We start from the raw sequence: 26703 nt of genomic DNA, 5'->3' as shown, positions 1-26703 counted from the left end.
AGCCTCCTCCCTCACACGCAAAAGACTACTAAAACTCTCCATTATCAACAAAAAAAAAAAAAAAAAAAAAAAAAAAAAAAAAGATAAGGCGATAAAGGATTCCCTTACTTAAGTCCCCGGCCAGGATAAACAGGACCCCATTCATCCCCTTCGATAAGAACATGATAATAAGCAGTAGTAACACATTTCACGACCAAACCTACCCAATGACAATCAAACCCCAACCTCAAAAGAACCTGCTATGAGAAAGGCCACTCCACCCGGTCATATGCCTTGCTCATATCAAGCTTTAAGGCCACATACTGCTCACCCCTCTTCCCATACTGCCTATTTAGAAAATGGTTAATCTCATAAGCCAAAAGAACATTATCCACAATAGATCGACCCGGCACAAAAGCACCATGGGCTTCACCAATGAGACCATCCAACATCCCTTTAAGCATATTTGCTAATACTTTAGCAACAATCCTATAAAGAACGTTGCATAAAACAATCGGGCGTAAATCCCCCATGGTTTTCGAGTGTTTTTTTCTTTGGAATAAGAACAATATGAGTGCTATTTAAACCCCTACAGGCAACCTCCCTTCCCTCATCACCCTCATATATAACAGAACCACCTCCTTCCCCACAACATCCCAATATTCTTGATAAAATCCTAGGTTGAAACCATCAGGCCTCGCGAATTTATCAAGAAACATTGAGAACAAAGCATTTCGTACTTCCCCCTCCGTCACCACTGCACACAACCCCCTATTCTGCTCCTCCGTTACCCTTCCCCGCATAGAATCCATAACCACCCCACAATCTATCCCCTATTGCCGTAGTAAACAGATTTCCAAAATAGCCCAACACAACCCTCCCAATCTCCTGTCTGTCCGACACCGACACACCACACTCATTTTTTATACGCCTAAGAGTATTTTTCAACGACGAGCCTTAACTTTATTATGGAAGAAACGGGTATTCAAATCCCCTTCCCGCAGTCAAAATTGCTTCGCGCACTGCCTCCAATAACCATTCTCACTCTCCAGCAACCCCAAATATTTGGTATGAACAGCCTTGAACTCACTCACCCCCCGCACATCCCTCCTACCCCGCAACTGTTCCATGCGTCTCCTACAGTACTCCACCTCCCGCCGATACTCTCGTCTCTGTCGACCACCCCAAGCTCTCAAACTCTCCCCACACGTCTGGACACCTTCTAAAATGTGCTATTGGTGATACTACTAAAACATAAAATAATAGGAATGTTCAAATATAATAACTAAATTGTTAATTTTTAAAAATAAACTTAGTAGTTTAGAGATATAAAAAATAGTAAAAAGTTACTCATAGTTATAGAAACTTTTATAATGAGTTAATACCCAAAATGGCCATCGACTATAACGGATTTTCTCAATTTCGTCCTAAACAACTTTGGTAACCTAATATAGTCTCAGACTTTTGTGGTTTTGCTCAATTTAGTCTCACATTTGTTATTCCGTCAAATTGGTGTTAAATAAAGCGACAATTCAATAATCTCAATATTGGTCTCTCTTTACTCTCAGACATGTGAAGTGCGAAATCCCTCTTTCTTTTACGAATTACTCCCAAACGTGCGAATCAAATTTTATATTCACATGTTTGAGAGTAATTCTAGGGGTAATTCGTAAAAGAAAGAGGGATTTCACGCTTCGCAGATCTAGGAGTAAAGAGATGCCAATATTGAAATTACTAAATTATCCCTCTATTTAACACCAAATAGACGGAATAATAAACGGAGGACAAAATTGAACAAAAACACAAAAGTCTGGGACTACATTGGGTCACCAAAGTCGTTTAGGACGAAATTGAGAAAAATCACTATAGCCAATGAGCATTTTGGGTATTAACTCCTTTTATAATTAACTACATACTAGTATATATATATATATATATATATATATATATATATATATATATATATATATATATATATATATATATATATGGATGCACTCAGGTGCGAATAAGTGCTCAGGAGGGAAATGCGAACGAATCAGCGCGCGACACGTGTCCAGATCTAATAACTTAAAAAAAACGCGGTGGCATTTTCGTAAATAATTGAATATCGAAGTGCAAGTAAAATCACTTACAAATGCACCTACTTTCACCTATAAGTGCATGTAATTTTGCCTTGTTAACATTCATTGATCTGAGTTCAGCGAGTAGTAATACCCCTGAAATCCACTCGCAAACATTCATACACCTAGGTGCAACTACTTATAACTATGTGTGCAACTACTTAGAACTATAGGTGCAACTAAGTATTGATGCTCAGTGTAAATTTTTACTTGCACCGATAATACATTTTACATGCACTTGTAATACATTTTACTTGCACTTCGATGTTCAATTATTTACGAAAATGCCACCGTGTTTTTTAAAAAAATCAGTGTTTCTTATCCATTAGATCTGGACACGTGGACGGACAGAATCCATTCCTATTTTGCACCTGGGCGAAGCATTCGCACCTGAGTGCGATTCTATATATATATATATATATATATATATATATATATATATATGGATGAGTTCTAGTGCGAAAACTTGCTCAGGTGCGAGGATGCAGTTAGATTTGAGTCTTTGATCAAATCAAGATCAACGGTTCGAATCAATGAAAAAAAACGTACGTATAACAACATCATATTATTAACAAATTACAGCAGCGTATTACACTTTATGTATATTATGACATCATATTTGAATTGAAGTACAGCAATAACAATTTAGCAGCATATTATCCAGTTTTGTTTGGTTTTATTTTTCAGTTTCGTTGTGTGATCAGGTGGACATAAAAATATCTATACGTAAAACAACGCACCTTAAGAAAGAAAACAAAGTACCTTAAGAAGGAAAATAACGCGCATTAAGAAAAAAAAACGATGCACCTAAAGCTTTAGACTGACGCACCTTAAGAAGGAAAATCACGCACCTAAAACCTTAGGCCGACGCACCTTAAGTTTCAACAACTGACGCACCTTAAGCACACAAACCATGCACCTAAAGCTTTAGACCGACACACTTAAATTTCAACAACTGACGCACCTTAAGCACACAACACAAAAACCACGCACCTTAAATTTGACATAGATGCAAACAGACCGAATTGTCACCGCGTTTGTTTTGTTTTTTTTTTTTTTTTTTAAAAAATTTGCTAATCTTAGACATTGATTTTGACAATATCAATGGCCCTCATCTCACCCAATAACCGCATCTAACACACCCAACCACACGGGAACTCATATATATATATATATACACACACACACACACGGTGGGTCGGGTGGGGTTCCATATTAACGATCAAATTTAATGAGTGGTGTTAATAATTGTCCTTTAATATACCATTTTAAAAGTACATAAGGGGTCGTTCGGTTTCACGGAATGTCAGATTACCTTAGCGAATGTTAGATTGTTGGGAATGTTAGGATCCTGTGTTTGGTTAAAACTGAGATATGTAATATAAAGCTGTTTGGTTGAAGGGTTGTTCTTTATGTTATAATGGCTATTTTACTTTAATACCCTCAACATTTTTCATGCATTTCAATATATGAAGTTCAAAAGGTTGCATAGTTCGTAAAAAAGTGGAGGGTAGACTATGTAAAAAAGCAAGGGAATGTTACATAACCTAAGGAAATCAATGGAATTACATTCCCTTCAAAATAAGGAAAATGCTGATGTGGAGGCTAAATAAAATTCCAAGGAAATGTTAGATATCTTCAACCAAACACAGGAATATTATATAACTAGCTAAATATAACCTTAGTTATCTTAGATAACAAGGACATTCCAACTATTTCCAAGTATTTGACCAAATTTTTATTAGCTTTACAAAGTAAGTAATTTTGATACAATACGTTGTAATAATAATAATAATAATAATAATAATAATAATAATAGCATTCAATAATAATAATAATAATAATACTCCACCGGTCCCTTTTATGTGTTGGTTAAGCTTAATTCGAATTATTTACAATTTAATTTTTGTAATATTTAATTTTTGTGTGGAGACATTTATTCTTTTGGCGAGAAATAATTAAGAAAATTTAGAACAGATACTACGTTATAGAGAATTATGAGTGTTTCAAAGAAAATGTTTAGTATTGATATAAAAAAAATTTTATTTATAAACTATATCAAAAGTACTATTAAACGCAAAGAATCAAATTTAAAAATTATAATAAAGTGTTAAGAGAATATAAGTATGGAAAGAATCATTTGTTTAACCAATAAATAATAAACAAGACAAAGAAAATGAGATACCATGTAATGTGATGGCATCTCGGTTACCATTCCAAATGGATGGTCATAGGTTTGAATCCTGAAAATGTTTAAAAAGTATAGAATAGAATAGATACTAACATTCAAAAAAAAAAGAATAGATACTAACATTCAAAAAAAAAAAGAATAGATACTAACTTGTAAAGAATAATGAGTATTTCAAAAAAAAAAAAAAAGATAGATAAAATAATCATTATTCTAATGAACTGATAAAAAATTAGTGTTAAAAGCATTTGCTATAATTATTACAATGTGTAAAACTTTGAACTTTTTATTTACAATATCTTTTAGTTATGATAGGTAATGTGAATGATGAATGTGTAATTTTTTTTAAACAAAATAATGTGTATGGCAACTAATAGCTAACTCATAAAACACTATATAATTTTATGAAAAATATATATTATCTTTGTAACTTGTTTAAGATTTTAAAATTTTATAAAGTATATGTAATTATTAACATCACTTTATGTTATAATGAATTTACTTTCAAAATTTGAAATTATAAATATGAAGGGCAATCTCACAATTCACAAAAAGGAGCTCGGACAACAATATAAAAAAGTTTAGACTTAGTAAATTAAAATAAAATATTTCTTTAAGAAATATCGAATATTATTCATCATTCAATTTAATATATACTCGCATAAAACAAGTTTTAAAAATCATGAAATTTCTAAACAATGAAATATGTAGTTTCCAAAAGAGTAATATTACATACTCTTTCTATATTTTGCCTACAATCTCAATCTCCCTCTCCTAATATAACGTTATTTGATTGGACTTTTGAATATTTGAATATTAACTAAAATTCTTTTTAAATTAATTGTGGGGTCAACCAATTCATGGATATCTAATAAATGAAAGTCACGTTAGAAAAAGACAAAATTAGGTAGGGTAAAAATAATTTCAAATTTCAAAGCAAAGGTTCGAGCGGCATAGTTGGGCCCCTCAAATGAGAGGTTTATGTGCTTCAGTATATTATATTCTAATAGAGTCAATAGCAGGAAAAAAAAAAAAGTCTAAACAAGATATTTTTCTGTTGGCTTTCTTAATTAACCTACTCAACCTTTAATTAAATAAAAAGGGGTATGGGAATTAAATGTAAAAAAAAAATTTTGAAAAGAGAGGGGGCAAGAGAACCGTTAAAGCACAGATCAACGCGACGGTGCCAAGGGCTTCACTAGCCGTTATATTCAAAATATATACAAAACAGGGTGGCGAGTGCCGCTGTTTGAAAGTGGATTATATCCTTCCTTCCGCATTTCCTTTCATAGTCCATTGCCCTAAAACCCCACCTCCTCAAGAACAAGGCATAGAGAGAGAAAACAAGATTGAGGGATTCTCTTTTACCAAGGTAAATCTATTTAATTTATTTCATCGATTTTAAGGAGGTCTCTTCGTATTCCCACTATTCTCCAGGGCTTTTTTCATGCTTTTGAACCGAAAAGTCTTGATCTTTAAATCGAAATTCTTGTAGTATTATTTTCATGATCTGGGTTGTCATTTACATCTCGATTCTTGATTTTTTTTCAAGGGAAAAAATTGTACAGTTTGATCTATCTTTTCAGTCTTTTTTTTTTCCCCCTTGTAGACTACTTGTTTCGGATTTGCTTAGTGATGGGGTTTTCGTAATCTGACGATTCTTTGTTTTATTTAGCCTTTTGTAGTCCAAGATGGTTGGATCAGAAGAGAATTACTCAGGCGTCATCAGGCACTCAAATCTTCACGGTAAGATGAAAACTTCAATGTTTTTTCCTCTTCTCTTTTTCTCAAATGTTTTAGATTTACTTTGGTTTTGAGTTCATTTGATCTTACTTTGGCATCCTAATTTGATTGTGTAATACTGGAAATTTTAGGTGGAGGGGGTTTAATGGCTGGAAGGGGGAAACTTGATGCAGGAATGGGACAAAACCGGAGAGCATTAAGCACCATCAACGGACCTATACAGCATCCTTGTGCTGTCTACAAGGGAAATGTCTTTTCAGAGTAAGATTTCTGAAACCCCAGTATTTCATCTGTTTTCCCCCTTTTGTTCTGAAAAAGATTTGGTTTTCCATTATATTAATGGCTGTGAAAAAAAATTTGGGTTTTATTGAGTATCATCCTTGTTTGCCAAATTTCAAATGTCTTCTTCTCAGATTAAGATTTCTGAAACCCTAGTATTTCATCTGTTTCCCCCCCTTTTGTTTTGAAAAAGATTTGGGTTTTATTGATTATCATCCTTGTTTGCCAAATCTTGAATGTCTTCTTCCCAGATTAAGATTTCTGAAGTCCTAGTATTTCATCTCTTGCCCCCCTTTTGAATCTGAAAAAGATTTGGTTTTTCATTATATTAATGATTAATGATTAATGATTGTGAAAAAAGATTTGGGTTTTATTGATTATCATCCTTGTTTGCCAAATCTTTAATGTCTTCTCAGATTAAGATTTCTGAAACCCTAGTATTTCATCTGTTTTTACCCCCTTTTGTTCTGAAAAACATATTTTTTTTTCATTATATTAGTGATTGTAAAAAAAGATTGGCTTTTATTGATTGCTCTCCTTTTTGATTTGCCAAATCTTGATAGAAATACTGCCAATGTCTCTAACAAGAACCCACCTCCAGGTCATGTTCATCGTCCAGTTACAAGGTCTGATAATTGAAAGGAAATTTTGTTTGAATGACCATGTTTTCCTTATTTTATTTATTTATTTATTTTTAAAAAAAATTAAATTGCTTTCTTGCTGTTTCGATAGGAAATTGGCTGCACAGATGGCTAACAAACAGCAGCATCAGCATCAGCAACCACCAATCATTCAGGTTAATATTTGCCGGGATTATTGTTTAGTTTAAGTACTCTATATATGTTCAGCTTGGTATTTTAGATTCTGACCAATTTCATTGGAACAGGCCACTAAGCCGCCGATGAGTAGCTATGATGTTGACGACTACAAGGCTGCTGCTGATGACTTTGCTGTCCCGATGTTTGTGCAACACACAGAAGCTATGCTGGAGGAAATAGAGGACGAGATGGTATTAGGCCCGACTGTACCTCTAGTGTGGTTTTGGATGTTTTTTTGGACGATTGTTGTTGATTTGTTCTCCGATGCAGGATAAGGAGATTGAAATGGAGGATTTAGAGGAGGAGGATATAGTCTTGGATATAGACAGTCCTGACAAGAGGAATGCACTTGCGGTAGTTGAGTATGTCGATGACATATATGCTTACTACAAGAAGATAGAGGTGAGGCATACTCGTATAAAACTGATAACTTTGTTGATTGTCCACAATGTTAATTCATTTTCGACGTTGTGACAGGGTTCTAGCTGTGTACCCCGAGACTACATGGATCAGCAGCCTGATATTAACGGAAGAATGAGGGGCATTCTCGTTGATTGGCTCATCGAGGTAATACAAAAGAACTAATCTTTGTTTATATCACGAGAAGGGAGTAACTTTACTGACTAATCGAGGTGTATGTATAGGTACATTACAAGTTTGAATTGATGGAGGAGACCCTTTATCTGACTGTGAATCTCATAGACCGATTCTTGGCTGTCCAACCCGTAATGAGGAAAAAACTCCAGCTTGTCGGGGTAACAGCAATGCTTCTCGCTTGCAAATACGAAGAAGTGTCTGTTCCTGTGGTGGAAGATCTCATATTGATCTCAGACAAGGCTTACACCAGACAGGATGTATTGGACATGGTAACATCTATAAATTATATATATATATATAAAAAAAACCAATGTGTTTTTCGTTTTAACTTACTGCATATTTATGGAACAGGAGAAGTTAATGGTTAACATGTTACAATTCAACATGTCCGTGCCCACACCATACGTGTTTATGAGGCGGTTTCTTAAGGCCGCCCAATGTGACAAGAAGGTTTGTTCGCTTTTAAGCAAACTTGGATAATTGACTTTGAGAAAAAGGGAGTCATGTCTTATTGTTTTCTGATATTGATACACAGTCGGAGCACATGGCTTTCTTCATGATCGATCTATGCCTCGTTGAGTACCCGATGCTGAGGTTCCCGCCTTCTCTGTTAGCGGCTGCAGCAATCTTCACCGCTCAAAGCGGTCTGAGTGGCTTCAAGCAGTGGGATCGAACTTGCGAGAAGTATACTTGCTACACTGAAGATCAGCTCTTGTAAGTATAGCCAATCTGCCATGTTTGTTAGTTCTTTAATTTGTTGTTTTCTTGATAATGAAACTTAAAGAAGTGTGATGAATTTGTGTGAACCAGGGAGTGCTCAAAACTGATGGTTTCTTTCCATCACAAGGCAGCAACTGGGAAGCTTAATGCAGTGTACAAAAAGTACAGTACCTCCAAGTATGGTCATGTTGCAAAGTATGAAACTGTGGATTTTCTTCCAGATGAAGAAGATATGGTTTAGGTTACTTAGTTTTTGTGTACCAGGGTGGTGGGGTTTTGGGTTTTAATTCAGCAACATAAGTTGCCCTGGGTGCTTTACATACTGTTATTTCATCAAGACTATATTGAGTTGGATTGATTCTTAATATGAATTTTTAAGTATCTTTGCATATGAACTAGCCTGTTAAGAGCAAGATAGCAACTCCCAAATTTTACTCATTGATGTGATGGGCGCTGGTATGTTATTTTCTTCATGTGGGCTCTGTAAAAGTGTACATCAAAATTTTAAGTGTGAGAGTTGAGGCATAGATTATCTAGATGTAGGTACTTTTATTGGCAAATTTCATCGCACTTGCGGTGTTAGTGTCTGTTTATAACTACTTTTTCAATCTATTCAAGCACAAAGAATTAATCTCGCTTCCACTGAAACTTAATTAGGGGGGGAATTTAATTGAATGTGCTTTAGTTAGCCGCGACTAAGGGGAAATGAGGATTGAAATAATTCCACAATGAATATTGAATATTAAAGTGGGTATTAAAATATTAATTATTCTTTTTTTTTTATCAATGATCAGTGGTGGATATTTGCCAAGACCAAGATTTTTTCATTTCAAGTGTTTAAAATTCTTTATTTATTTATTGCCTCCTTTCAAAAAAAAATTATTTATCGACTTATTATATATTAATCTTTCTTTTCTTTGATTTCTTTTTTCTCATTATATTTCAAACCTCCCATTCTTTTTGTACACAAATGTTAAATTAATTATTTATCGTGAGAATGATCTTTAGTCTCAGTAGTTAATACTATGTTTGTAAGGTTCTAATTTAGAACAACCATTTTTGGGAAGAATGTATAATCATCTATTTCCAAAGTTAGAGGACATATAGCTAATGTATGCCATAATTATATTAGTTTATGTATACTAATCTCTTTTTTCGGGAAGAATGTATAATCATCTATTTTCAAAGTTAAGAGGACATATAAGTGTATAACTAATGTGTGCCGTAATTATATTTCAAAAAAGTAATGATACATTCCACTATTTTACCTATTAATATTAATATTTACTTTATTGTGTAACAATATTTAATTGATTTTTTTGACGGAAGGATTTTTGTGACCTTCCATCAATGAGAGTATAAGGAATGCTTGGCGAGTTGTCGCTACCATGTTTTTTTTAACCTAGTTCTTTACTGAAATGTAAGTACCTTTATTGAGTGAGACAACTGATTTGGAGATTTAAAGTTGCTCTATACTTAAAAGAGTTAATCAACGATTTGGTCCCTCAATTATTATCAAACTATCAATGTAGTTCTCCAATTGCTTAATCATTAATTTAGTCCCCAAAAATAATTATTTTTAGTCGATTTAGTCTATCCGGCCATCAACGGAAGAAGGCCGGAGGATCTAAATTGACTAAAAATAATTGTTTTCGGGAACTAAATTGATGATTAAGCAATTGGGGGATTACATTGACATTGACAATTTGATAATAATTGAGGGACCAAATCGTTGATTAATTCTACTTAAAATTAAGGATCAAACTCTTAATTAAAGATTCAAAGTTAAGAATAGATGAGTTACGTTCGCTAAATAACACCGCTAATTAACTGTACTTACCGTGATTACTATGTGCTGAAACATCTTTTGTTTTTCTTTCACTTTGCCAATTGTTGATCGTGCCATGTAATCGGATTTAGCAATCTATTCTTTTTTTATTTTTGTACACAATAATTTTTATTTTTCTTTATTTACAAATATCAGTAATCTCTCGAAATATACAATTTTGTCATATGTTTCTTGTTATTGGTGCCAACAATAACATAACTGACGGATATATTGGGAATCGACCTGAACCGACTCGAGGGCGCGAAGCAAGAACGGGTCCCGGGGCGGCGCCACGTACCCGTCCCGGCCGGGGCCTCGCCACGTGGCCCCCGCACGGGCAACGTTGGAGGCCGGGCCGGCCTCTCCAGGAGGCCAGGCCGGCCTCTCCAGGAGGCCTGGCCTGCCTCTCCAGGAGGCCGGGCCTGCCTCTCCAGGAGGCCGGGCCGACCTCCACATGGGCTCGGCCTGGGCCCATGATGAGCTCGGCCTGGCCCCCGCAGCGCAGCCCGGTCGCGAGACCGGGCGCGGTCAACTCCAGATCCAACTAACCCCCCGTTTTAGGGGGAGGCGGTTGGGGGCTTGGCTTGTATAAAAGCCCCCCTCCTTGTCCTAACAAGGGACACGCTATCTACGATCTATATTTCCTACATACCTTGTCCTAAAATACTACTGTAATAGCCAATTCTACGACATTTAATACAATCTACGGTCTCACGGCCTTTACTATATCATTCGTATCATTTATTTATTATTCGTATCCTTATTCGGGTTAGTTAAGTCGGACCCCCGGTTTAATTAAATCCATCATTGGTGCTCTTGTTGAGAGCTGCTGTACAAGCTTAAGCGCTCTCCCCACTATTGTTCATCCACAGCGATGGCACGATCCAGATCCAGCTCTCGTCATACCAATGGTTCCCGCGGCACCCAGCTCGTCGCGAACGGGAACGGCCCCAACGGTGCCCCCGCCCCCAGCATCCAACCGGCCGCCTCCACCAGGTCGGGGGAGGATCTGAGGGCCCAACTCACCAACCACCGTAGCAGTGGTGCATCGCCACCACCCCCTGTCGCCCCCGCTCCGGCTCGCGCGCTCATCCAGGAGGGGGTGGCGGTCTTCGAACAAGCTTCCACGGCGCTGGCGCGCGTCGCGGCGGGCCTTCGGGCAGAGGAACAAGCCGACCTAGGCGCCACCCGCGGGGCACCGGCGTCACCTCCACCTCCTCCCACCCGGGGGCGCAGCGGTCCAAGCACCCGGCCACCCCAGACACTTATCACCCAGGGGGAGGTCAACTCACCTCGACCATCGGAGAGGCGGGGAGGAGGGGACTCCCGCCGAGGCCGCCAGCGCGACGGCGATGGAAGGGCACCAACCCAAACCAGGCCCGCCCTGGAGAGGTTGGGCGATCACGTGTCGGCCCGGCACAGGCTGGGTCCGAGGCCAGCCAACGATTCCCGCGGCACCCAGCTCGTCGCGAACAGGAACGGTCCCAACGGGGCCCCCGCCCCCAGCATCCAACCGGCCGCCTCCACCAGGTCGGGGGAGGATCTGAGGGCCCAGCTCACCAACCACCGTAGCAGTGGTGCATCGCCACCACCCCCTGTCGCCCCCGCTCCGGCTCGCGCGCTCATCCAGGAGGGGGTGTCAGTCTTTGAACAAGCCTCCACGGCGCTGGCACGCGTCGCGGCGGGCCTTCGGGCAGAGGAACAAGCCGACCTAGGCCCCACCCGAGGGGCGCCGGCGTCACCTCCACCTCCTCCCACCCGGGGGCGCAGCGGTCCAAGCACCCGGCCACCCCAGGCACCTATCACCCAGGGGGAGGTCAACTCGCCTCGACCATCGGAGAGGCGGGGAGGAGGGGACTCCCGCCGAGGCCGCCAGTGCGACGGCGATGGAAGGGCACCAACCCAAACCAGGCCCGCCCTGGAGAGGTTGGGCGATCACGTGTCGGCTCGGGACAGGCTGGGTGCGAGGCCAGCAAACGGGCCACCGGCGGAGGAATCATGCTCCCGCCGGCCACTGCGACAAGAATCGGCCACTCGGAGGTCGCCGAGCCATGGGCCACGCGCCCAGCCGCGACACGAGGCAGTTTCGCGTGGGCCCGCAGGGCGGGTCCCCAGACCCCACCCGCGACGTGAGCAGGCCTCCCGGGTCGGACGATCGGGTGAAACGAATGGTAGAGCTCCGAGCTCCCATCGGGTAGAGGTCGAGCAGCTGCGGAGGAGGATGGACGAGCTCTAGAAGAAGATCGATGAGAGGGACAGATCTCCAGAGCCCCACGATATGTTTCCTCCCCGTTCGCAAACGCCATCATGGAGGAGCCCTTACCTCGAGATTTTTGCTTTCCCACCATTAAAGCGTACTCGGGGACCACGGACCCGCGGGCACACCTGACCAGGTACAGGACCGCCATGATGATCACCGAGGCAACAGACGCCATCCTATGTAGGGGGTTCTTCGCCACCCTGGACGGACAAGCGCATGATTGGTTCGGATCCCTCCCGGCGGGGTCCATCTCCACCTTTGCGGACCTCACCCGGCAGTTCCTATCCCATTTCGCCACCAGCATACCACGGAAGAAGCAAATTGCCGACCTGTGTGATTTGAAGCAAGGGAGCTCGGAGTCACTGGCCGAGTACCTCAGCAAGTGGAAGAAAGAGGCCATGGGGGTCGCCGACTTTGATGGGAAGTCGGCCATGGTGATTTTCCGAAACAACTTGAGGTCAGGCGCTTTTCACCAGGACCTCATCAGATACCCCCCCAGGACCTATACCGACCTGATGGACAAGGCAGCAAGGTATGCTGACGCCGAGGCTTCCGAGAAGATGAAGAAGGAACAGGAGGAAGGAAGGGGTCGAAAAGACAAGGCGCCCCAGGAGGAACGCAAGGCGCCGCGGCCACACCGACGTGAGTACGCTGAGGGGCCCAGGCTGAACCCCACACGCTATCTCACCCCGCTGACATAACCTGTGGGTGCCATCTTGGCGCACACGGAGGACCAGGGAATCGTGGTATTCCCGAAGAAGGAGTGCATGAAGATATCAGCGAGGGGGGACCCCAACAAGTACTGCAGGTTCCACCGGCAGAAGGGGCACGATACAGACAAATGCATCATCTTAAAGAGACAAATCGAGGAGCTCATCCAAATGGGTTACCTCGGCCAATTCATTAAGAGGCCCGACCAGGCGCAGGGCCAGAAGCAAGGCAATGTATGGAGGAAGGGGGGTGGCCAGGCGCCATCCACCTCGGCTCCCCGTAAGAGGGACCACCACGACAACAGCTCCGAGGAGGAGGAGAAGACAATAGAGGACTCCCAGCCCCCGAGGAAACGTACCATCTACGTCATCTTCGGGGGGCCCGAGGGAGGGGACTCGCCAACTGAGTGGAAGAGGTGGGCGAGAAGCTTGTACGTGGGGGAGGTCACACGAACACCCCGCGAGAAGAAACCAAAGAGGGAGCCCATCACGTTCACCGACGCCGACCTACCTGACGGGCCCCTCCCCCACCGGGACACCTTGGTGGTCAAGCTGGACATCAACAACGTGGTGGTGCACCGGGTGCTCGTGGACACGAGTAGCTCGGTCAACGTCATGTACCACGACACATACATCCTGCTGGGACTCTCAAGAGGGCAGCTGGAGCAGGTACGAACCCCCCTATCCGGGTTCACGGGGGACTCAATCGAGACAGAGGGGTCGATCACTTTGAAGGCGGAGATAGGCACCCCACCTCTCACCAGGAGGTGGGAGGTCGAGTTCGTAGTCGTCAAAATCAACTGCGCCCACAACATCATTCTCGGCCGACACGCCCTAGAGGACCTCAGGTGCGTGATTTCCATGGAGCACCTGTGCCTTAAATTCCCGACACCGACCGGGGTCGGGGTCGCCCGAGGGGACCAAAAGGTGAGCCGCAATTGCTACTTGAAGGCGTGCCGTCAAATTGATCAAAAGGACCGCCAGGTCCACACCAGGACGGCCACGTAAGAGGAGGATCTTGGCATTGCTATTCTAGGAGGAGGACCATTCCCCTCCCCCAATAATGTCTTAGTGAACAACAATAAGCGGAATAAAGTTTCATGTCACGAAACACGTTATGAGTAGGACCCTTGTTACGAAGTTGGTTCTCCAAAAAAATAAAAATAAAAATAAAAATAAAAAAATAAAAATCATGAAACAAAAGGGGAACGAGTGCTCACTCATGACTTCCCCTCGCGGACCCTAAGGGGGCACGAGGTCCGACCTCGCGTACCAACCCCGACGGAGGACGCACCCTAAGGGGGCACGAGGGCCGACCTCGCGTACCAACCCCGATGGAAGAGCCCGGTGGCACAGTCCGAAAGGACTTGGCCCGAGCGGCTAACGCGCACCCTAAGGGGGCACGAGGTCTAACCTCGCGTACCAACCCCGACGGAGGAGCCGGTGGCTTGGTCCGACAGGACTTGGCCCGAGCGGCTAGGCGCACCCTAAGGGGGCACGAGGTCCAACCTCGCGTACCAACCCCGACGGAAGAGCCCGGTGGCGTAGTCCGGAAGGACTTAGCTCGAGCGGCTGAAGTACCCTAAGGGGGCACAAGGCCGGACCTCGCGTACCAACCCCGACGGAAGAGCCCGGTGGCATAGTCCGGAAGGGCTTAGCTCGAGCGGCTGAAGTACCCTAAGGGGGCACGAGGCCGGACCTCGCGTACCAACCCCGACGAAGGAGCCCGAGTGCCTAGGCTTGAACGAGCCAGGACGGAGCGGCTATCGCACCCTAAGGGGGCACGAGGCCGGACCTCGCGTACCAACCCCGACGGAGGAGCCCGAGTGCTTAGGCTCGAAAAAAAAAATCAGGGGCAGTTTGGAGGACCTCGGCCCTAGGCCGAGGTCGAGGTCGGCCCGACCTCGGCGTGGCAGGTCGGCACGCGAGGTCGGCCGACCCCGAGGTTGGCACGACCTCGGCGCCGAAGGATGGCACGACCTCGGCAGAGGGGGACGACCGTCGCCGAGGCCGACCCCGGCGTGGCTTGAGCCCGGGAGGTCGGCTGAGGGGCCACGGAGGCGCGGCCTGCAGGCCACCCCCGTGGTGGCGACGCCACCGCGCCGGCTCCGTGACGGAGTGACATGGCAGAGACGCGGCGGTGCGTATGTGTCCTAGCAGATGAAGGAGTCATGTTCCGGATGGAGTTTTCATCATTATCACAAGAAGTGCACTTTGACGTCACCTATAAGGCTGGGACGCGGACATCTCGGGGTCGGCATTTTGGGGGGTCGGCCGGAGCATCTACTCTCCTTCACTAACGATTCCTCGCAGCTCGGAGAGTGGGGGACTGATGACGGATATATTGGGAATTGACCCGAACCGACCCGAGGGCGCGAAGCAAGAACGGGTCCCGGGGCGGCGCCACGTACCCGCCCCGGCCGGGGCCTCGCCACGTGGCCCCCGCACGGGCCACGTTGGAGGCCGGGCCTGCCTCTCCAGGAGGCCGGGCCTGCCTCTCCAGGAGGCCGGGCCTGCCTCTCCAGGAGGCCGGGCCGACCTCCACATGGGCCCGGCCTGGGCCCATGATGAGCTCGGCCTGGCCCCCGCAGCGCAGCCCGGTCGCGAGACCGGGCGCGGTCAACTCCAGATCCAACTAACCCCCCGTTTTAGGGGGAGGCGGTTAGGGGCTTGGCTTGTATAAAAGCCCCCCTCCTTGTCCTAACAAGGGACACGCTATCTACGATCTACATTTCCTACATACCTTGTCCTAAAATACTACTGTAATAGCCAATTCTACGGCATTTAATACAATCTACGGTCTCACGGCCTTTACTATATCATTCGTATCATTTATTTATTATTCGTATCCTTATTCGGGTTAGTTAAGTCGGACCCCCGGTTTAATTAAATCCATCAATAACCTCCTCGAAACAAATGGTTAAATGTGTAGAATATAATTTTTGTATTATAAAATTATAAATTTAATTATTACAAACACATTTTTAATCGAATTCATTACATATGATATTCTTATTGAATGAATGATACATTGACAAATTGATTTGATCAAACAATATTTTTGAATTCAAACTTTATAAATTAAATGAAATAAACAACCCCAAACAAATTTGAAAATTTGAATATGATCAAAGTGGGTGTAAATCCCTTATACAGTTATAAGCACCGGCATTTGGTAATGTTTGCTGAGTCATTGAGTTATAGTGATTTACATTCTCCCGAATGTTCGATTGGATCGAGATGTGGAAATCCTTGAAGTTGGAAATTCAACATTTTCGAAAAGAAATTGAAAACTTTACAATTTTATGAATTGTACTCAATTTTTTTTTAACCAACGAAAATTCATTAAATCAAACCAAAACCAAATACGAAATACAAAGCGGTGGAACAACGTCCCAAACACCAAAGACATACGAGAAACCAATAAATTGGTTACCAGTAATAATATATTTCTATTACATTGTAATATCTGTTCAAACATATTTTCTCAACTTAATGAAGCACAAAGAGTCAACAATGCCTACTTTCTCAACCTAATGAAGCACAAAGAATCAACAATGGAAGAGATCACTACATGTCATATGAGCACAAGGTGCTTGGCACCAATAATAATATGTTTATTACATTTTTATTTTTATTTTTATCTTCACTCTTTAGTTATGTGAAGTGTATTGGTTGCTAAAAAGGAATAAATTTCATTTTTAATTCTCAATTATTGAAATATTATCACACTTAATCATTTAGTGTTTTTTTTTTGTCTCATTATAATTTTAAATTTTATTTATTTGTTACAATTAATCCCTCGTCTAAAAATGAGTAAATCGTGTGTGAGATTACTCAAGTAAGACATATAATACTCGTTTAAAAAATATTTGATGCACCGTTATTGTATAGATATTATACAACTACGGTGGATAAGAAGATGTCACATCATTAACAAAAAAATGTCAATATTGAATAGATCATTTTTTGCAAAATTAAATTGTTCATCCGGAAAAAAGAAGAAGAGAAATTGGAACTATTAGATTGAGTAGAGAAAAAGAAAGAATCATATTGACAAAATCTCTTGGTTGTATTGGACAGTTTATTATGCGGAACATGATCCACACAAAGCTATGTGAATTATAACGAAATGTACATTTTTAGTATACTAGAAGTACATTATTCGTCTTTAAAAAAAAAGTATATTATTTGTGTACTGAATGTATATAATCCAAAATAATATTTTCAATACTCAAATAATGTATTTTCCTGGAGCACAATGTAAATTTTTAATATATTAAAAGTACATTATATGTGTACTAAATATATATATTATTTAATAGTATGACCTACACAATAATGATGCATATATTGGTACAACATGCCGAAAACTTCTAAAATAGGAAAATGCTATGTGTACTCCTATTATTTACTCTCAATTTGTACTCAGACACACAAAATCGACACTTGTATTGGAATCACATGAAAAAAAAAAAAAAGAGCAAATACCAATTTTGGTCCCACGAGTATTAGCAAAATGATAATTTTGGTCTACTTGTTTAATTCCTACCAATTTTTAACCACGACTATTGTTTTAGTACCAATTTTCATCCACGACTATTGTTTTAGTGTAAAAATTCATCACGTCGGTCACCTTTTGTTTAATATATGCTGAAATATGAAATTATTAAGGGTATTTTCATCATTTTCAAATTAAGGTCCCAATTTGAGTATGAATAAAGAGATTTAAGCCCTAAGATCTATCCCAATTCGTAGTTCTCCTCCTCAAATTAAAGTAAGATGAGGAGGAGAACTGCGAATTGGAATCGATCTTAGAGCTTAAATCCATTTATTTATGCTCAAATTGGAATCTTAAGTTGAAAAGGACGAAAATGTCCTTAAAATTTTCTGAATTCGACATGTTTTAAATGGATGGGTGACCAGCATGATGAATTTTGGTACTAAAATAATAGTTGTGGATGAAAATTGATAGGAATTAAATATGTGGACCAAAATCGTCATTTTACTAATACTAGTGGGACCAAAATTTGTATTTGCTCAAAAAAAATAATACTCCTTTCGTGCTATTTTATGTATCTAGTTCGGTTAAAGAGACTTGACTAAAATTATTTTTAATTTAGTTTTTATAATATTAATTTTAATATTAATATATAAAATTTATATATTTAGAAATATACTAAAAATACTATTAAATATAAAAAAATTAAAAAAAAAAAAGAAGAGTTAATTTGACCCATGAAGTAGGACAGATGGAGTAGCTGTACGAGAACTCCCTAAAATATCCTATAGACCCAAATAACGTTGGTGGCCCTCATCTGACTCAACACTTACTCATATTATCTGTTCCTTTCCGATGACATGCACGATGGAGATGGCTCTGTGAAGATATTCTGAGGCAAGATTAATGATAGCCACGAACTATTTGTTCCTTTCTTGAGAATTTATTTCAAAGTCGAAATCTTTTGTTTTTTTATTGTTTTTTGTTTCTGTGATTCTATAGGATCTTGATGTGATTTCAATATATTCCTCTGGAAATCTGGTTTTGGGAAAACCTATTTTACATTTTTTTTAATATTTATTATTAGGATAACTGGATAAGAACATGAGTAGGATCTGAGCAAGTTTTTGGATGGGTAGGGAACGCTACTTGTCTTCTTTCAATCGTGGGTTTGATGGGTCTCTGGCAAATTATTGATAGACTGTGATGGCGACTGTTTCTCTATCTGAGATCTTTCTTATTTTAGCTTGATAATTACTTTAAATTAGACAATTTCTCTAGTTTCAACTCATAATTTTAGAATTTCTTGTACATACCACCTTTTTCACATTTCATCCCTTCTTGAAATCCTCTGTTACCCTCAGTCGATCGATTGAATCTGATTATTGTTGTTTGTTGCAATCTATTATTAAAGCAAGTGGTTTGGTTCCTTGAACCTCTCTCATTGTACTGATGTTCTTGTTAAATACTGGTACAGCACTGATTTCTGCGGGGTGTGAAGGTGAAACAATGGAGATAAAACCGAAAAAATTCCTCACAGTGGCTCCTTTCGAGTGTGCCTGGCGGGATGATCTTCGATTCAGGGAGGCTGGGAGAGGGTGTGTAGCTTTTGATGCTTTTGCTCACAACGATGTCACGGTTGTGTTCCGAGAGCACGTGGGTAGTCAACACTATCACTACAAGAGGGACGATAGTCCTCATTATACTGTGATTATTGGTAGCCATAGGAATAGGAGATTGAAAATCGAGGTAGATGGGAGAACGGTGGTCGATGTGGCTAGTGTTGATCTTTGCTGTTCTTCGACGTTTCAGAGCTATTGGATCGGTATCTATGATGGGTTGATTAGTATTGGGAAAGGAAGGTACCCGTTTCAGAATCTTTGCTTGCAGTGGCATGATTCGAAACCGAATTGCAGTGTCCAGTATGTTGGTCTTAGTAGTTGGGACAAGCATGTTGGCTACAGGAACGTTAATGTTCTACCTATTACGCAAAACCATATATCTTTGTGGAAACAGGTAGATTATGTTGGGTGTGATAGCGAGGATGCTAATACTGAGCTGGAGGATAGAGCTGGGGATTTCGAAGATTGGGGTCTCGAAAATTTTCTAGAGAGTTGGGAACTATCTGATGTGTTTTTCATCGTTGGAAACGAGCAAAGGGCTGTCCCAGCTCATAAGGTAATATTGGCAGCAGCCGGGGATTTTGGCTTGTCTTCCTCTGGTGAAGTTATTAACCTGCGGGATGTTAGCTATCCAGTTCTGCATGCATTTCTCGAGTATATCTACACTGGACATACTCAGGTTAGTTTAATGTCTCGAACGATTGATTCATTTGTTGCTTATTTAGTGCTAATTGATTCCCGCTAGCATATTCTGGCCTTTGTGAATGCTATGCTTAACTCTTAGTTTCTAAGCCTTCCGGTATATTATTTTGTAGATACCAGAGCCTGAAATCAGTTTGCTGAAAGCTCTGAGCTTGAAGTTTGAAGTTGCACCATTGGTAAAGCAATGTGAAGAAATCATTGCACACATTAGCCTTCACAAAAGAGACTTAGATTCGGGTAAGAATGTTGAAATATCATATGCAAGCTGGGTCCACAGCAGCAACGTCTTCCCTTATGGGCTACCTATCAATAAATGGAGGCTTGAAGAAATTTTCTTGACTGGCAAGTACAGTGATCTAGTCATTTATGTTGGGGACCTTATTGTGCCATCACATAAGGTTATACTTGGTTTGTGGAGTGTTCCTTTTACAAAGGTATTCCAGTTTTCCATGTTTTTTTTTTTGGTCAGACCACAAGGTGTCCTGAGCAGGCCCTAACTGTATGAGGCAGCTCTAAGCCCGTACCATACTCAAACTAATCTCCATTCGCACCGGCCTGGCCCAATTAAGGGGCTAAGTGCTGGCCAGATTGATTTTTCCATACGAGAGGAGGCATCTTCTTTTATGGTATTATCCTTTTGACTGTTTAATAAAAAAAGAGAATATTGCTAATTGCAGATGTTCACTAATGGAATGAAGGAAAGTTTTGCTTCAACTGTCGTCTTAAGAGATGTCCATTTCGAACCATTTCAAACTATGCTTGAATTCATTTACACTGGGAAACTAAAGAAAGAAGTCACCGGGGACATTAATACACTGTTACTCCAGCTGCTTCTACTGGCAGATAAGTTCGGGATCTCTCTTCTTCACCAGGAATGCTGCAAAACAATTCTCGAGCACCTCTCAGAGGTAATCTCCCGAATTTTTTCCAACTTGTATCTTTCCTGCTCATTGTTTAATATGGTACTTAGTGCCAAATGTGGAACTAGAACAAAAGAATGGCGAAGTGGTGCGGTTCGGACTTGTGAACGTGAACACAGCCCTTTATGAGGATGAATTATAAGATGTTATTAATTAATGCCTTTCATCTATATATTACCTGCAGGGATGGCGTCCTCCTATTGGAAGGTCATACAACAAGTTTTCTGATATGCCAAGTTTAGTGCGCGATGAAGCAGATACTTTTCGGCAAGATATTTGTTAGTCCGCTATGAGGCTAACTGTTGGACTTTGTTGCAGGACACACTGTGCCCAATTCTTCAAGTGATAGCGTCCGTTCCCTCGTGTAAACTCATCGAAGAAACATGCGAGAGGGAATTCTCTATGCACTTTGATTATTGTACAACAACAAGCACTGACTTTGTCATGCTGGACGAAGCAACATTTAGTGTTATCCTCCAGGTGAACTTGCATTTCACATTGTTTGTTTCTTTTTTTTAATTAAACATTTTTCTTTTTGAGTACTACTGACTCTGTTACAATGTAGTGACATCTCTTATGTGGGAGGTCATGAGATCGAGCCTCAGTGGAGGCGTTGTTGACTCTTTGTGCTTCATTAGGTTGAGAAAGTATGTTTGAACAGATACTACAATGTAATAGAGTCAGTAGCATTCAAAAAATAAAAAAATAAAAAAATCTGTAGTACTAGTAGCCACTGTCATGCCCGCTCGACCACAAGGTCTTTGGCGCATTTCACATTGTTCATAGCTAGGGAATACATACACTAAATTTATTTTATGAATGAAAAAGAAAAATAAAGACATATGCTATTAAGACATTTAGATGTTCCAACTTTTGAAATTTGAATTTTATGGCATATAAAACATGTTCTTGATTAGGAGGCAATATAATAAGTTTATATATCTGAAATGGATATAACTATAAAAAAACTGGGATACATTTATGGGTGTCTTCATTATCTGGTATTTAGTGGTATCTGGTTTACAAGTTTAAAATAATGATATTGTAGCAAACTCCATCTTATGATGAAATCCTTTTTATTTTATTTTTTTCAGCACCCAGAGCTGACTGTGACGTCTGAGGAAAAAGTTCTGAACGCAATTTTACTCTGGTGCTTGCAAGCAGAAGAATATTTTGGATGGGAAAGAATAGATGAAATGATGATGAATTCAACTCCGGAACTACTTTTTGGGGAGAGGCTTACATCTCTTAATATGTTTTTGCATTTTGTGCGTTTTCCATTGCTTCCATCTGCTTTGTTGGAAAAGGTATGCATTCTATAATGTGAGTTTTTTGTGGATTCGTTTTCTCCCCTAAATCTTGTTGATATTTAAACAATATTGCAGTTGGAGCGAAGTCAACTTAGCCAGACAATTCCTACTTTTGATCAACTGGTGAGTTAACAATAGTGAAAGAAATCAGTCACAAGTTGGTCCTATAAAAATATTGAAGTATTCCGAGTTTTTTTTTTATTTTTGGTTTAACTAATGTGATCGATAGGTGAAAGAAGCCATCAATTTTCTAGAGTTTGGGAGCACGTGTCTTGATAAAAGCCAAAGGTGAGTTCCGTTGTGAAAAACTATTCCATATCCAGGGACGGGACATTAGAAAGGATGATTACTTGGAGTTATGGTTGCAGTAGGCGCTAGTCAGGCAGTAGAGTAGCGCCTAGACGGCCTAGGCGGGCGCCTATGCGGCTAACTAAAAAAAGAAGAAGAAAGCATTGCACGTGTGTGGGTATATATATATATATATATATATATATATATATATATATATATATATATATATATATATATATATATATATATATATATATATATATATATATATATATATATATATATAATGAAACAAATTAGCAAGGCCGAACTGACCGGGTTAACTTGATCGAAATGGACGATTTAACTCGGCCGAATTCGGTCGAGTTAGGCGCTAGGCGGGCGCCTAGGGAGGAAATTGCCACGGTCTAGGGGCGCCTAGACCGATTTTTGCAACAGTGCTTGGGGTGAGTAATAAAATAATTTATATTGCAGTGTGAAGTTTCAGCATAGAAGATCTAGTTTTAAGGAGCTCCAATACATATGCGATGGGGACAGCAATGGAGTTCTTTATTTTGCGGGCACATCTTATGGTGCACACCAGTGGGTAAACCCCGTTCTGTCTAAGGTATATTGTTGAACTTCTCCCTATCTTCCTAATTTTATTTTTGTGATGTCGTAGTATTTTCTTTTCCTAACATCTGAAATTCCATGCTCAGAGAGTAGCCGTTACAGCAAGCAGTCCCTTTTCAAGATTTACTGATCCTAAGGTCCTCGTCTCGAGGAACTTTCAGGTATGAAATAAAAGATGTACGTTTCAAAATTAATGTAAATGAATTGATGTGTATCCTCGTTCACAATGTATGCTTTTAGGTGATTCGGAACAAATTATTCAATTATAACTCTTCTATGAAAGATAGAATAATTTAAAAAAAAAAAAATTGTGTTCTAGGGTACATCTTTTGCCGGACCTCAAGTTGAAGATGGAAACATCAGTTCATGGTGGATGATTGATCTCGGTTATGATCACCAGGTCTGGATACTATTTATCTTATTTTGTGTACCAGATGCTTACTTTTTGTTACAATTGGAATAGAGTTTTTTTTCCACTTTTTGTCCCACGACTATTGGACCATTTTCACATTTGGACTCATGACTTTTAAAACCTTGCCACATTTGGTCCTCAGACCTAATTTCCGGTCACCAGTGACCAAATTTGTATCTCAATTTTTTTTTTTTTCTGGTGTAAAAAACCATGAGGTGTTCTGGTTCTATCTCCATCTATCTTACGGTCTGGGTCCACTCAATTAATCCCCGTTCACTCCAAGAGGCATGGGAGCTGGCCCAAGGGGAATTATCACTTATGGGAATCGAACCCGGGTTATCCAGGGGATCGTCCCCAAGAAGAAGCTCATTTGCCACTTGAGCTCCCCTTTTGGGTTAATTTGTATCTCTATGTTATTGAACATGAGTGCATAATAGTCAAGTGACTTATCTTGAAGGACAAAGTTGTCATTTCTTATGACATTTTTCAACTAAAAAATTTGGTCATTGGTTTAGGCTGGGGGACCAAATATGGAAAAATTAATAGTTAGGGACCAAATGTGGAAATGATGATCTAATAGTGTGACCAAAAGTGGAAAAAACTCGACCGGAATATGTTCCAAGCATTTTTAATGTCTTCTCTCATCCCGAGGATGATTTGAATCTTGATGTGGATGATTTCAATCTGTTGATGCAGCTCATGTGCAACTATTACACAATACGGCAGGATGGATCGAGGGCCTTCATGAGAAGCTGGAATTTTCAGGTAAGCGAGCTAACAAATCTCGGTTTCACACATAATGAAATAACACATAAAATAAAATTATTGAGAAATTTGTGTCTCGGGTGGATTTCAGGGATCTACAGATGGCGTGAATTGGACGAACTTGAGAGTGCACAAGGATGACCAGACAATTTGCAAGCCAGGACAGTTCGCGTCATGGCCTATTACTGGCCCGAACCCTCTGCTCCCTTTCAGATTTTTCCGAATCGTGATGACGGGTCCTGGCACAGACGAGATGAACCCGTGGAACTGCTGCATCTGCGTCTTGGAACTCTATGGATATTTCCGCTAATGCTCCAAAGCTGGTTAGTCATTTCGTAGCTCCTCATTTGCAGGATTATTGGGCTGGCAAACAATAAGACGTGTGTTTGGAACATTAACAACATCTGGTTTGCATTGTATCTGTTCTTGCTAGTTTGTGGTGTTGTGTCTTCTGGCCAACTTTGTGTCAATGCTAGAAGAAAAATACACCAACAAATTTCGTGCCTTCCCAAGTAATAATTTTTCTTTTGAATGAACTTTGCATTGTGGATTGATTGTAACATGTTTGGGCTCTAGATTTTGCGCATCTTCATATTATTCTATGTTGTTTATTAGTGCTAGGATAACGGTAATTGATAAATATCGTGTTAAATTATACAAAGGTCCTGTTTGATAAAAATAGTTAGTCTATCAGCTATTTTTTGACTTATTTGACCACTATTAGTTAATTAGCTTTTTGTAACAGGTTATTGTTTCAAAAGGTTAAAATTCAAAAAGTTGTTCAAAGCAGTTTTTTTTTTATTAGTTTTTTGAGAAAGTCATTTTGCATATAATCAGTTATCAACTAACAATTAATTTACCAAATATCTTTCTACAATCAGTGAATACTATCTACCAATCAAATCCACTAACACAATCAACTAAACACCTCCAAAATCATTTATTCAGAATGTAGGTTTTAGGTTGTCTACTTTGACAAAAATGACATGTACATATGGGATACCTGTCATATTTCAATACTTACAAAAACATGTTTTATTCCAATAATTACAATAGCATGTTTTATTAGCATACATGTCAGCCTCATCAGTCATCACCATCATTATCTGCATCATCAGTTTCTACAGGTCACATTTGTCACATTCTCTGTTTGCACTTCCTCCAGATGTTGTGATTCAGGCTGAGGTAAACACAAACTAATCACTTCTGTCATATTCAACATATATATCACACTTAAAAAAAATGGGATGAAGCTAATTGGGCTAAGTATAAATAATCCTTAAAGTCTCTAATTAAGGGTTCATGTGGGAGTTTTTATAAGATAAGTATTTAATTGTTGGCTTGTTGCATATCTTTGATATGTAATGTACTTCAAAAGATATGAATAACAAATTAAATTTGGGTCTACTTCTATTGTTTCTACTAGTAATTCACCCGCGCGATGTACGGAAAAAAATTATGTTATTATTAATATTATTTAATATAATAATATTTTTGAGCTTCCATTGGTCAAGTATTTATTATTTTTATAGAATACAAAATACAAAATTACAATTAAAATTATAATTTTATATGGTTAATATAATCTCTAATTATGTGCATATTCAAATTTCAAATAAACTTATAGAGAGAATTTACATAATTACATTGATTTATTCTTAATTGTATTTCATCTATATTATAATTTTCACAATACGAATAATAACTAAGATAATTACATTTGGAAAGCAAATTTCAAATTTTGTATGTGTAAATTTAAACTCTAATTGAACACATTTTTTATATAATTATATAATATATAGCTATTTTATTTTTTTAAATGTTGTGTTTATATATATATATATATATATATATAATAAAGGATGTTGTAGCATTAATTGTAACATTAATTATTTCCCAAACCATATAGCTTTATTATATAAAGGATTTCACCATTTATATAATGGAGCCTAGGATTTTGGATAAAGATTTCACCATTGTGAATAATTAATTTCAGACGTTGAAAAAGTAAAGCAAGTGAATAATTAAAGTAATGTTGGACAAACACAACCCTACACAACATCCTACACAACATATAGTAAAACATTTGAATAATTAAAACAAGACAAACAACCAGCATGACCACAACTTGCTCAATTCATACACATCATAGACAAAAATTTCCACTTGCACATGATCATATACATTACATACAAAAAATCATCACTTGCACATTTTATCAAACACTTTACTGACCAACTATCATCATTCTTAATTCTTATACACTTTATCAAAATACTATGGTGAATATGTGAAAATAATTGCGAGCGTGTTAAAATATTTC

General features: G+C 39.9%; 2 protein-coding genes and 1 long non-coding RNA gene across 7 annotated transcripts; 2 read left to right on the top strand and 1 right to left on the bottom strand.

Moving 5' to 3' along the window:
• Positions 1–538: 538 nt before the first annotated feature.
• LOC109181701 lies at positions 539–24956 on the bottom strand. Its single transcript, XR_002054249.1, has 3 exons — positions 24874–24956; positions 17344–17358; positions 539–556 (listed from the first exon to the last, which is right to left on the bottom strand). It is a non-coding gene; the product is annotated as an uncharacterized LOC109181701 (long non-coding RNA).
• On the top strand, positions 5504–8839 carry LOC109181697 (G2/mitotic-specific cyclin-2). Of its 2 annotated transcripts, XM_019331585.1 has the most exons (12): positions 5504–5662; positions 5967–6036; positions 6165–6294; positions 6876–6938; positions 7045–7108; positions 7199–7321; positions 7401–7532; positions 7608–7697; positions 7775–7996; positions 8079–8177; positions 8263–8441; positions 8538–8839. In XM_019331585.1, exons 2-12 carry the CDS (start codon positions 5982–5984, stop codon positions 8686–8688), a joined length of 1308 nt encoding a protein of 435 aa, XP_019187130.1. In that variant the 5' UTR covers positions 5504–5662; positions 5967–5981; the 3' UTR covers positions 8689–8839. The 2 variants fall into 2 exon arrangements, with proteins under 2 accessions (XP_019187130.1, XP_019187131.1); XM_019331586.1 differs by lacking the exon at positions 6876–6938 and having other exon boundaries at positions 5505–5662.
• On the top strand, positions 18583–24981 carry LOC109181695 (BTB/POZ domain-containing protein At2g30600). Of its 4 annotated transcripts, none has more exons than XM_019331582.1 (13): positions 18583–18643; positions 19224–20047; positions 20184–20504; positions 20748–20978; positions 21309–21470; positions 22085–22297; positions 22376–22423; positions 22530–22588; positions 23051–23198; positions 23290–23364; positions 23523–23603; positions 24312–24380; positions 24472–24981. In XM_019331582.1, the coding sequence occupies exons 2-13, from the start codon at positions 19256–19258 to the stop codon at positions 24688–24690; spliced, it is 2418 nt and encodes an 805-aa protein (XP_019187127.1). In that variant the 5' UTR covers positions 18583–18643; positions 19224–19255; the 3' UTR covers positions 24691–24981. The 4 variants fall into 4 exon arrangements, with proteins under 4 accessions (XP_019187127.1, XP_019187128.1, XP_019187124.1 ...); XM_019331583.1 differs by lacking the exon at positions 18583–18643 and adding an exon at positions 18705–18955; XM_019331579.1 differs by lacking the exon at positions 18583–18643 and having other exon boundaries at positions 18974–20047.
• The last annotated feature ends 1722 nt before the right edge of the window (positions 24982–26703 follow it).

The sequence above is a fragment of the Ipomoea nil genome, unplaced genomic scaffold (assembly GCF_001879475.1).
Source record: "Ipomoea nil cultivar Tokyo-kokei standard unplaced genomic scaffold, Asagao_1.1 scaffold1043, whole genome shotgun sequence".
Classification (NCBI taxonomy): domain Eukaryota; kingdom Viridiplantae; phylum Streptophyta; class Magnoliopsida; order Solanales; family Convolvulaceae; genus Ipomoea; species Ipomoea nil.
This window is presented reverse-complemented; position numbering and strand designations above follow the sequence as displayed.